The following is a 12,634-nucleotide window of genomic DNA, read 5'->3' on the forward strand; positions in this document are numbered from 1 at the left end:
ATTTTATGAGGGCCAATGGTTCCATGAAGCGCACAACAACATACTACAGTCTGTCCACATAGAAGTACAACCCAAATCTGTGGCTTTGGGGGTCGATGCTTTTCGTCTCATGCACTGCGTGTTTAGAAAAACGCGACGCGTAAAGAGCGTGGTGCGCTCGGCAAGTACAAATCGCGCATGCAGCAGTTGGGGCTCCAAAGAAGCATTTACACACGCATTGCACTGAAATAATTATTCCTCATACACCGCTTTTTTTTTTTTCAAAACGGTTCAGGCTTGACATCTTTCGCGTAAACGTGTAAGCACCGAAGAGCTTAAATGCATCTCCATGATATTAGCCTAACCGGCGTGCGCGCGGTAGATTGATCGGCCCTCATGAAAACGCAAAAATTCTCAGCATACAAAACACGGGGACATTGCCTGTTGGTTATTGGTCTGTATCTTTTTCATCTATGACGTTGAGGTTCAAATACGACACGGAAATGACCTCGCAATGGCTTAGTAAACACGCAAGACAATACTTATATATTACTTGAACTTTAATGTATATATATTTTTATTATTCAAAATCTGAGGTAAACATGGTAAATCAGGTTTTATTGCAAATACTTCTTAAACTACGTTGGTCTACGTAAATCTATACACGTACTACTATAGATGACTATCACTGTGGGGCATGAGTGTACACTTGGTACGCCCTCTGTTTGTATGTGATAAAACTATGGGTCAAAAGACCCTATAGTCTACATGCGAATGTTATTTGCATTAGCTTTGCACTAGCAAATAATACCAAAAATGTTATTAACCTTGCTCCTGTACAGCTTACAAGTGGTACAACCTACATAATATCACAAAATAAAAATAATACATAGGTTTTGCAATTTAGGTTTTGAAAAGATTTTATGTGTTCTACCATATACACTTCAGTATTATTTTGCCTTGTGTAAAACAACCTAAGGCTTCCTAAATGTATACATGTGACAGCATAACTCATCTACAGGCTGAATTCAAGTATCCGCACATGTGTCGATATCAAAAGGCACGTGTATGTAGTATCACGTTACCTACGTCACATCGTTCGTTATGATCATTTCATAAACTATAAAAATTAATTCAAAACTAACTTGTTTGAAAAAGATTAAAGCGTATTAACCTCGATAATTGTCTAAAACTTGCATTAGTCAAAATTTGAAGGCTAAAGTCTCAGAAAAGCTTGTTTTTTCTCTTTCTTCCATGTCAACATGATTAAAAACCCTATTAGAAGTAAATAAAAAAATAAATTAATGTAGATATTTATATGTAGCGCTTTTTGCCGTAAACAGCCTCATTTCGCTATTAAACCACATCATGAACCTATACTAAAACATACAAGCTCAATTATGACTCATGTGAACACAAACCCCTTATGAGTATTATGAATGGTCAATATAGATCACCAATAAAGAAGTTGTATCATGTGTGTTTTTCACTTTGTATTCTATTGGTCCTATGTACATTACATTTAGGCAAACTCAAACATCCTACTATTAATCTGATAGTATTCCGTAAAACCATAGGATTATTTTACTCTGTAAGAATTAGACAATCGAAGATTTTGCTCACCGGTTTATATTCAAAGAGCAGAGCACTCAACATCGATTGCAGGTAGGTGGGTATATATTGCAAAGTCGTTCTGAAGACTCACGAATGACTTTAGCGAGACAGGTGCACGCGAAACAGACCAAAGGGGAGGTGCACTAGTTCCCCTCTATCACTGGTTTTATTATTATCTATCTTTTCACAAGTTTCGTAATAGAAATGTGTGCGGATTTATTTACCTATTAATTCAATTTCGGTCGCCAGTTATCATGGTTATTACATTATGTTGCATTCTCATTTTTTTGTGCAAAACGGTGTTTTACTCCCAAATGAGAGTTTTGAAGTACAAGTTCATACACCCACAGCGTACATACAAAAATACCCACAATGAAGCTCTTCAGCTACTGCACGTATTCATATCCGCTGTCGTCACCTTCACCGCTAGCATCTGATTTAATAATTCTTAATGCATAAGCATGTCCTTTTGTTTCACTGTTCGAGGTCTTATCAATTGGTGCTGTATTGAAGTCCTGATCTGTATCATCATGGTTTGGTGTGTATTCAACATATCCATCTGCTGTTATCCGAATTGGCCTATTAATTTGCAACGGGTCATCTTGTAATCGGTTTGGTGTTCCGTGTTGTTGGTCTTGAATGTTCGCATGTATTGACCTAAAGAAATTGTAAACAATTCAACTGACAGTTTTGTGTTGAAGAATTGAAATCAATGGGATTAATGTTTTTGTTTCTTTAGTAGAGTTTTGTTAATATATACGTTTCTCAATCATTCCAACTTTAATAGTTTGTTCAAAGGTGATGCCAAATAGAACTACTAAAGTTAATTTAGAAAAGTGGAGTTATGTCGAACTTATAGTACAAATCTTAAGAAGTGTTTCAATCGTGACATAATTGTGAATCCATTCCCCTGTCTTACCATGGAGGTATATAAATAAATGGAGAATGATCGCCAGAATTCTAATCTCCTAAGTGGAGATTATCCCGTTACCTCTATTCAATGAGTCACCAAACTTGAATTGACCAGCCACTTCAGCCAAGCTATTGATCTCCACGATAGTTATGAGCCTCTACCATGGTTCATTGATTGTCACTCCCAAAATTTCCTCATAGGAATTGACCCTACATTAACCCGTACCGGAAGCCTTGTAAAAGAGACTGTATAGCTAGTTCAAAGTCACCAGTTTTGATAGCTTATAGTTTCAATGTATGATCGTGCGAAAACCCGAAGAAATTCGGATGTTCTGTTCTCAAGTTATGAAACTGTTTTCTACACTAGTTGTGCCGTAACTTGACAAATATACTTAGTTTTCATGTTCATATATTAAGCTTTTAAGGGGGTCTGAGGGAGTTCAAATATAGTGCAAATGAAAGCAAAACGTTTTTACCTTCCGATTGTGAAAAAAAAATTATGTTGGGCCAATTTGGGCCATTTGAGTTACGACCGAGCAAAATTTACCGGAAGTACTTCAGAATTCAAGCAAAAGTGATGATCAGACAATCTTTTCTAGAGAGAAATTGATATACGGAATGTATAGGCCCTATACATACTTTGTTTAAACAGTTTCTCATAGTTTAGTGTATGATAACCGTGATTTTGGTTGAAGCTTCGGGTCAAATTGATTGAGTGCCATGACGGATATGTCATGTTATTGTTTTTAAACTTTTAATTCTGTATTGTCATGAAATCGTATAGGCCGCCTAAATCATCATCATTAAACTTCTCATTGTATAATAAATAATTATCAGTATTTAGGCCAAAATGATTATTAATATTATTAGGAGGCTATCATTTTCTTTGGAGGGAGGGGTTCCAAATATACGGGGGGGGTCATAACTTTTTGGAAAAAAAAAGTCATAATTCAATTTTTCATGACCAAAATGTAGGGAGTCACAAGATGACAACAGATAAGGTGTTTCTTTTTTTTTTAAGACTGATTTCTTGATCCAATTTAAGCACTCAATTTTTGGCGAAAATGAGATTTTGATAGGCCTATCAAAATTTTATGAAACATGAGCACTTTCCAATAAGTATAAACTTCATTTTACCCCATTGAAATCAATGGCCAGTGAAACAGACTTCACAATGTAATCAGCTTAGCATAATCAATATAAACCTGAAATTGTCTATTCAACAATAATTGGTCATAACCAACGTAGTACAAAAGAGGCTTGGCTGGATCATTCTCCATTTATTTATATACCTCCATGGTCTTACTCAACGGCGGTTGACCACCGGTTCCGTCCTTCATGTATTCTGTCCGGTTTCTATTGTTCAATGGAAATCCTTATTAAGTGTACGTACTTACTTGTTCTTGACAACCAAGCCGATTATGACAACGAGCAACACTAAAGTGACACTGACTGACACCGCCACCACTACAATATTGATTCTGGAAACTGATGGTAAAGACAATGCTTATAAGTTTCAACAATTAATAAATCGTATTATATTTTGTATATTTCGTAAGGAGAGTCGGAGCGGTGCCTGAGCTAGCGGTGTTTGTGCTCAAATATTGAGAAAAACAAAGCCAACGCTCACAGGGAAAGGTGTGTGTTCAATATGTGAGATCCCAGAGCTCATTGTAATGAAAGTTTATTTCCTGGGAGAGGAAAAATAGCGAATAACGCCATTACTGCAATATAGAAATAGGTATGTGACCAGTGGCTTTCTTGACTCATTTCATGTAAGTGCAATGTATTACCTTCAGAAATAAACTGAAATTTTGACTGAAGGGCCCGACTCGCTTTAATACTAGACCCTCCCTCGGGGGCCGTGGATAACCACCGGTAATGTAGGTATAGTCTACATTGAGTGTGTAAGGGGCTGTGCTCCCCGGTGTGTACATTTCAAACTGGCCTGGAACAAAATGCTTGCTTTCAACCCTCCCCCCTCGGCATGCCAAACAAACCTCGGCTTGCTAAAATTTGCTTGCCTCCCCCGCCAAAAAATCATTGCCATTTTACCAACTATTTGGTAACAAAGAATATGTATTGAAATAAATGTATAGTTTGGTATTTAGTGTTTTCATGTTCTGGTTCTGACCAACGCTTCATACGAAACCTTTCTTGAATGCTTTGGTTTCTTGTATATCCACTACTCTTTGAGGAAGCTGGTTCCAGTGTTTTGGAAGTATGTTGGGTAGTCCTTAACATCAAGTGGGTTAATATTCTCAATCGGGTTATTTACTTCTTTATTATAATCTATACCTGCAACTGCTGCAGGGTTCGTAAATTGTGTAATGATATTAGCTGATCCTTCAGCATCTTCAGAACGGGCGGACACTTTGACTTCATACTTGGTAGAGGGCGTCAAATTTGTTATGTTATGTGTTCTTGCTTTGTTAATGGCGTATTGTACTTCTTCAGATTCAGCGTCAGGGTCGTAGGAGGGATCGTATGGTTTGTAGACTGCTTTGTTTTTAATCTGTAAAAAATGGAGGTAATAATTCGTTATGGACCAGGGTAAAGAACTCAAAATCTTCAATTTGATATGAAGTGTGCGCCTGCACCTCACGTTATTCATAGACATAGACTACATTAGTTATGTTGCACCTAGAAAGTATCCGAGCACTAAAACATATTTGGGTAAATTAATTTTATATTGCACATTATGACACTCAATTAAATCTAATGTAACCTCAAGAAGTAATGTTGCAAGGTCCGATGTTAAAAGTGACAAACGGGGCTATTCAAAATTCCACATACTAGACTTCTGGTTTGAGAGTGGAAATATCATGCAGTGGCTCGAAACCCAGGGCCTCAAAGCAAATGAGATGGACAGGATAAAAGTTGAGATAAAAAGAAACAACTCTTACCAAGTAACCAATAATATCTCCATCAACATATCTTGGTTCTTCCCAAGAAATGAATATCGATTTTGTTGTGACCTCTTCAACAATAAGGTCTGTTGGCATACTGGGACCTGTGGGCATATCAAGTAAACATCTAAAAAAGTAACTAACCGCCCTTAAATAGTGGTCGTTATTCAAAAACGGGTAATTATATTACAAATCTGTAAAATGCGTTGGAAGCAGAATTTATTTCTGCACATTTTGACTCCTCATTTGAAGCAATTGACTAATTGATGTCACAGCGTACATTTAAATAAATGTAACCCATTATTTGAAAGTTGCAGTAAATTCTATTGATTTGTATTCAATATAATGGAAGGAAATCTGTGTAATGATATCTGAGTGTTTTTGTATTGTTGTAAGTGCAACTTTCAAATCTGGACCTCACTACATTAAATTGACCGGTGTTTTATTGTTTTCTGGGCTATCGTATCAACTGAGGTGTCAAAACGCATCTTTCAGATTTGCAGTCCGCTTTTGAATAATGGCCATTTTTAAAGGGGGGGGGGTAGTTACTTTTTTTGAAATGTTTATATTCAAATCAATTATACATTCAATTCAATTTTTCCCCTTTCTCAGTCAGTAAAGTTCATTTGCAGCAGGCGTTATAATATTTCCAAAATTTTTCTTCACAAACCTGTTTTTGTTGCTGTTACTAATGTTGCAGCCTGCCCTTCGCCTTCATCGGTCAAGGCTGATATTGTAAAAGTATACTTTGTATTTGGCATCAAATTTTCAATCGTCTCGTGGTGTTCAATAGTTGAGCTTGCTTGTATAATAGTACCAAATGTATCTTGAAGAAGGTACGAGTAAGATCTGATGGGGTCGTTTTTGTGTCCACAAGGAGGCTCTGACCACTCGAAAGTAATAGTATCAGATGTGACAGACGTAGCGATAACACCAGCAGGACCAGTGCACGTTTCTGGAATTGGTAGTCAGAGTCAATGGATTGAAAAGTTGTTCCAGGATCATGTTGATATTGATAAATAGAAAAAAGTGTATGTAAATGTTTGTTATTCAATGGTGTTATTATCCTAATCAAGTTGATATAAGTAGCGGCTTCTAATCGCATTTTTTTAAAAGTTTATCATTGTTCACTATAGGCCAGAGTAACGTTTCCTTTACATACTTTAGAGATAATGTACAGTTTGGTTCTATAGCGTTATCGGCACCGGGTATCGGAGCCCCAATAGGTACCAATGGCTCTTTATATCGTACTCTGGAAATGTTATAAATTGTATCGATCTCAATACTGAGCATTTGTATACTGATATCGTTGTACCGATAACGCTATGGTACTAAACTTGACGTGCAGCCTTACGTTGACAGTTATTTCCAGACCATCCATCTGCACATTGTCCACCGTCACATTCTCCAGTATCGTAGAGGCAGGATACACCAGGAGCACAATGACATTCCAATTTACAACCAGCTCCGTAGTAACCAGATGGACATACTGAAATTTCATTAATATAGGCCACAATACTTAATCACGATAATAAAGCTGATGAAACGAAAAACAGACAACAAACATATAAGCATCATAATATTGACCTTGCGCCGAATATGACCTCCAATGAGACATTACTATATACAGACGTCTGGGAAAATTGGGTGATTTTCCGTTCTCCGTAAAAGAGCTACGATAACAGTATGGCCAGAGGTTTGAACTTCATCCATACCCAGAGGAGCTACTGTAATGACAAAATTGTAACATCTTCTTTTACCTTGATCACAGTCAACCCCATAGAATCCAGCAGCACATGAGCATCCGTAGGGATGAGGAAGACAGAAGAGAGAACCCTGACACGCATGACTGTGTGGATCATCATCTGAACAAAAGAGTTGGCCGTCTTGACCCCATCTGTTGCTTCCAAGAACTGTAAGGTTTGTTCATGATAGTGATAGTTGTGAAACATTTAAGTCAAGTCGGAGTGGTGCCTGAGCTAGCGGTGTGCTCAAATATTGCGAAAAATAAAGCACACACTCACGGATTCAATACGTGATCCCAACGCTCATTTTGGGTTTTATTTTACCCCATGGTTCCTGGGATCAGGGAAATATCGAAAACTTTATCTTCAAAGACAAACAGGCGAAGATAACAATAGGTATATAAAATGGGGATTGGTCTTCAAAGCTTTTTGTACGAGGATGTGCCACGCAGACATTTGGATGCCGATTTTCTCTATACTTTTTGCTGTTTTGCAACACATCAATATACCAATAGCACCCAAATTTGCCCATGGCATTTTGGCATAAATGCATTTCATTGCGCATTGCTCTTCACTGAATACCCACCCATCGATAAAATAATCGCTGACAAGGTAACCCAAAACCGTGGCACATATCTTCAATCAGGAAGACCCCCTTGTAGAATATAGCCTAATTATTACGTTTACCTTTTTCACAATTCTTTCCAATAAATCCTGGTGCGCAGACGCAAAGACCAGACCTTTCGTCACATATTCCTCCATTAAGACAAATTGGGCAGTCACGTGAACAATTAGGGCCCCATTTGTCTGACACACAAGCTGTGGTTAAATAAAGTATAGTTGAAAGCTAAAGATATCTTCCGATACGTTCTTTGTAATGGTGGTGATGCTGTCGTTGTTCCTCCCTTAACTAGCTCACCCCATGTATATAGTATTATAGTAACCCGACTACATGTAATTACACAAATAAGTTGACTTGTACTTATAGGCTAAGCTTTTATTATACATGAACTATGCAGAATATAGCATTTTTATATTTTTATTATATCATGCAAAATTAAGGGTACGGATAGCAACGTTTGCACAGTTTTTTTTGGGACATGAGAGCACATCACAGACATATCGAATGACATTCTGAATACGAAGAATGTCCTTCTGATATCAAAAATTTTTCATTTTTTGAAATTCGATATATAATACAAAGTTTGTGGCAAATTATTAAGCATTGATATTTTTGACATTTAAAAGTCCTCGAAGTGAAATTTACAAAAAAATAGGTCTTTTGGGGAAAAAATGCGTATCTTCAATACGAAATGTCAACATTTTTTAAATGATCTCGGCTTTTCCTCCCGGCTAGATACACTTTAAGTACATTATCATAAGATTATAAATTTTACTTCGAGGACTGTTAAATATTAAAAATAAAAAAACGTTAATATTTAATAATTTTCATAAAATTTGTATTATATCGCCAATTTCAAAAATTCAAAATTATTTGATATCAAAAGGACATTCCTCGTACTCAGAATGCAATTCAATATGTCTGATGTGCTCTTATGTCACACAAAAAAATACTGTGCAAACGTTGCTATCCAAACCCTTAACAGCTTGAGTTATGTACCAAAATTGAAACTGACACATTGGGCCACTACTCATATAACAGAAGCATCCCTCAGTAGATTTCGTATCCTCTTTTTTAATTGGTGTCAGCTTCTCTTTTATATAATTATTATTCATACTTTTTAATTTGGATGACGTGTTTTCCAGAAATTTGGGCCATGTTTCATTTTTAAATAAGGAAAAATAGTGAAAAGCGACAAGTACCTCTAACAATTACTTGCAGTACTGCCTGGTAACCAGTGCGGTTAGCTAATTCATGACAGTCATATATCCCATCATGCTCAACAGTAACATTGTCAATGGTGACGACCTTTGTGTTATACAAATAATGGATCCCATTTCTTCGCCAAATAAGCGAATTTATCCGTGAATGTACAGTTAGTGTTATGCGGTCTCCAATGCTAACGGATTGAGAAATCACCTCAGGAGTGATTACACCTGAATTAATCAATGAACAAATAATTTTATGGCAATAAACAAATCATAACACTGGAACCAATGATACTAATTTAATGTTTCCAGTGCGAATACCGCATACGTGATGAAAACGTCACGTTTGTAGACATATATCTGGCTATTACAGAAATTAGATGCACATCCCCTATAGAGGAATTCGGAATTTCCAGACTTTTTGTCCAGTCTAAGTTCTGCCAAATGAAACATTTCATCAATCCTAATCATTCATTTAGTCTCAACTGGAGATTAAAAAAAGAGCCAAAACATGCATTTTCGGCATGTTTTCTGACAACCGAGTCACAAAAATCACAGACTTGGAACAAGTCTAACCATTCAAAATCTTAAGTATATGCCCAATTTTGCTCCAATTTTCACTTTTTTGTAAATTTTTAAATTACTTTAATTAAAATTTAGAATGCATAAACTGAAATTAGTCAGGATAATATTTTTTTATTCAAAAAAATTAGTTGTGTATTTTTCTGGAATAGGTAGTAGCACTTGTTCAGTGCCTATATGGGATCATGACAACCACTCTCTGATATTACAAAATCCACCGGTCCTATACTTTAGCGATGTGCAATAATAATATTACGTGCCAACTACCTTACTTCTTCTGAAATAATGTTTCCTATAATTATTATGATGGGAATCACTTCCGAATCGGGCAATGTATTTGAAATTTATGTTTAAATGTCAAATCAGGTTGAAATCAGGTTGATGGTCGACGAGTTGATACGTCAACGTGGAATCGACATCCATTTGATGTCGAGTCGTCATCCTGTAGCCACTGGGGAAAAATATATATAGTATTTTGTCAACTTTTCACGAAAATTCTTACTATCGTTAGCCATGACAATTATTGTTATCCGAAAAAAAGCAATACAAGATCCTTGATTTTGACATTTCACAGTTCGCTCTGAAACTACATGCCCAAGACCCACCATTTTAATTTCCGCAGTGTAGCATACCCACCAGCAAAAATTAACGTCAACCACCTCGTTGAAAGATAAGGGTATATATGAAGATATAGGGTAAAATATGCGAACTTCGGACGTGGCCAGGTGAAACTTACATGAGGACTTATGCTTTCGAAATAAACATGCGCTATAATAAAAGACAGAGATAAAAGAATAGTTCGCGTTTAAGATTCTGACAACTAGACAGAAAATACCGTACTGCAACCAATGTCGGCAACCAGACGCAAATTAGTCTTTTTTTTTTTTATCTCTGTCTTTCATTATATTACGATCTCAATCTGACATTAACCCCCGAATTTTCATTTTATATATTTCATACATACCTTCCAATATGTACACAAAAAGCACCGCTCTAAAAATGTGGCGAAATGGGGCCATGATGAAGTACAGAGACGCAAATACTCCGAAGAAAGTTTTACTGACAAAAACTCTGATCCATGAACTTGAGAGCTGCAGTAAACATTAAGGTACAAATACGAACACGGAAATGACCTCACAAACTTTAATTTTCACATATTTCTTTTATTCACAATCAGAGGTTAAAATCAGGTTTTATTTTATGGTATGAGAGATTATAGTCAATACAAAAGAAATTGTTGCAATAAAATATGAATATGCGCATTCGTGCGTGGTATGCATGATTGACAGTACCAAATATTGTATGAAAAACGTTTCATAAAAATATCTCTAAAAATATGACTACATTCTAAATTCTAAATTCGAACCTTTTGAAATCCAAATTTTTTATTCAATCCAATCCAAAAAGAAAGAAAGAAAGAAAGAAAGAAAGAAAGAAAGAAAGAAAGAAAGAAAGAAATACGTCAGTGATCATTCTCTATTTCTATGCAGAGTCGTGCTAAAAGTCGATCGATACATGTTGAAATCAGCATAATTCAGATATACACCTTCTTGCTTTGAAATTAATTTTCTCGGTAAAATAAAAAACAATAATATTATTTTTTTCAGTAATGCCGGATAAAAACATGACACTTGGATAAATATTTTATTTAAATGTAGGAATTTTGATTTATATGCCTCAACTTTGCCCGTGAACATTTCTTGGAATTAACTTTTTAGCGATACAATCTAATATAGTTCACTAACGAAAGTTTTCCCCACCTCTATAAAGCACATTGTGTGAGTCTGTATATTATAGTTTTATCAGAATATCCGTTTTGATTTCATCTTGTCCAATTGCGACTGACAAAATGTCCATCTCAGTAGTTCATTTCTATTATAACCAGCAGAAATAATCGATATATGGTCGAATCCAACGAAAAGTGTACACGGCATGTTCAGGGACATAACTTAAAAGCATTAATCAATTGGCATTCGTTTTTGTATTGTGTTTATTCGCCTTGATCATACGCTTCGCGCCATATTATAATAAGACCCCTTCTGTGAAAAACTTAGACACAGAGACCCCAAAACATGCTATTTTTACCCATTTTTTCAAAATATTTCTTAAAGTATTTTTAAAAACATCTAAATCAGTTATGAAAATAAGTCATTGGATTGAATCTAAATTGATTTCCTGAAAGGTGTGTATTCAAAGATTGCCTGTTAAATTTTTCACATATTTGTACATAATTATGGATTTTTTGTGATAATTTTTTGAGTAGTATTTTTTTACATTACCTACGAATACAATTTTTCATAGCACTAGATATATCTAAAAATGGAAATCACTAATAAATGCGCAATTGATACAAGCTTTGATATGTCCAATACTGAAATGCATTGCATTCGGACATCTTTATTATTGTGTTTAACTGCCAGAAATTCTAAATGGCACAAAGGTAGGTTTGGTAAAAAATATGCATTACCTCCGAATACATGTTAAAAGCTGTGTCATTTCCACAAACTGAGAGAATAGTAAACAATAGTTAAGCAATAGGTGCAGGGTAATACACTCTTTATTTCTACCAAGTTTCAATAGCCTGCGTTTAAATATTTCTGAGATGTCAACAATAAAAGCAAGTATTCGTAGGTAAATTTCGGTAACCGAATGTTACCTACGAATACAATTTGACATCATGACAGTATCGTGAAACACCGCCATTCATGCCAATGCCCATATTGGTACATAACGAAGGCCTGTATGTTTGCTATCCAATCATATGTCAATGAAAGTTGCGAATTCACATACATGCCCACCATGCAAAACTGAATACGGCTTAATTGTTGAAAAATATGTACTGAAATAGACGACGGTCTGCTCATGTGAAAGAAAATCAGATTCGAAGAAGATTAGAAGGGGATAAATACTTGGATTTGTCAGCTGTCATGTGTGTTTCATTTTAAACGTTTACCGACCTTCTGGTTTCTGAGTAATTTGTGTCCAAATTGGTTTATTCGAAGGTAACTTTTTCGCTAAGTTTACCTACGAATACCATGGACAAAAACGATTTTCTCATTGTCT

At 35.7% G+C, this 12,634-nt stretch overlaps 1 protein-coding gene across 1 annotated transcript; it reads right to left on the bottom strand.

Annotated features, from left to right (window-relative positions):
• Positions 1–6,745: 6,745 nt before the first annotated feature.
• Positions 6,746–10,086, bottom strand: LOC140161678 (uncharacterized). Its single transcript, XM_072184978.1, has 4 exons — positions 10,074–10,086; positions 8,984–9,217; positions 7,175–7,327; positions 6,746–6,903 (listed from the first exon to the last, which is right to left on the bottom strand). Exons 1-4 carry the CDS (start codon positions 10,084–10,086, stop codon positions 6,746–6,748), a joined length of 558 nt encoding a protein of 185 aa, XP_072041079.1.
• Positions 10,087–12,634: the final 2,548 nt, after the last annotated feature.

Source organism: Amphiura filiformis, chromosome 10 (assembly GCF_039555335.1).
Source record: "Amphiura filiformis chromosome 10, Afil_fr2py, whole genome shotgun sequence".
In the NCBI taxonomy this organism is placed as follows: domain Eukaryota; kingdom Metazoa; phylum Echinodermata; class Ophiuroidea; order Amphilepidida; family Amphiuridae; genus Amphiura; species Amphiura filiformis.

Coding starts and splice junctions, on each gene's coding strand:
- LOC140161678 (XM_072184978.1), bottom strand. Junction 7,328..8,983: donor ACTGCAAGTAATTGTTAGAG/GTACTTGTCGCT, acceptor CAAACCTTACAG/TTCTTGGAAGCAACAGATGG. Junction 6,904..7,174: donor TGGGGTTGACTGTGATCAAG/GTAAAAGAAGAT, acceptor ATGAAATTTCAG/TATGTCCATCTGGTTACTAC.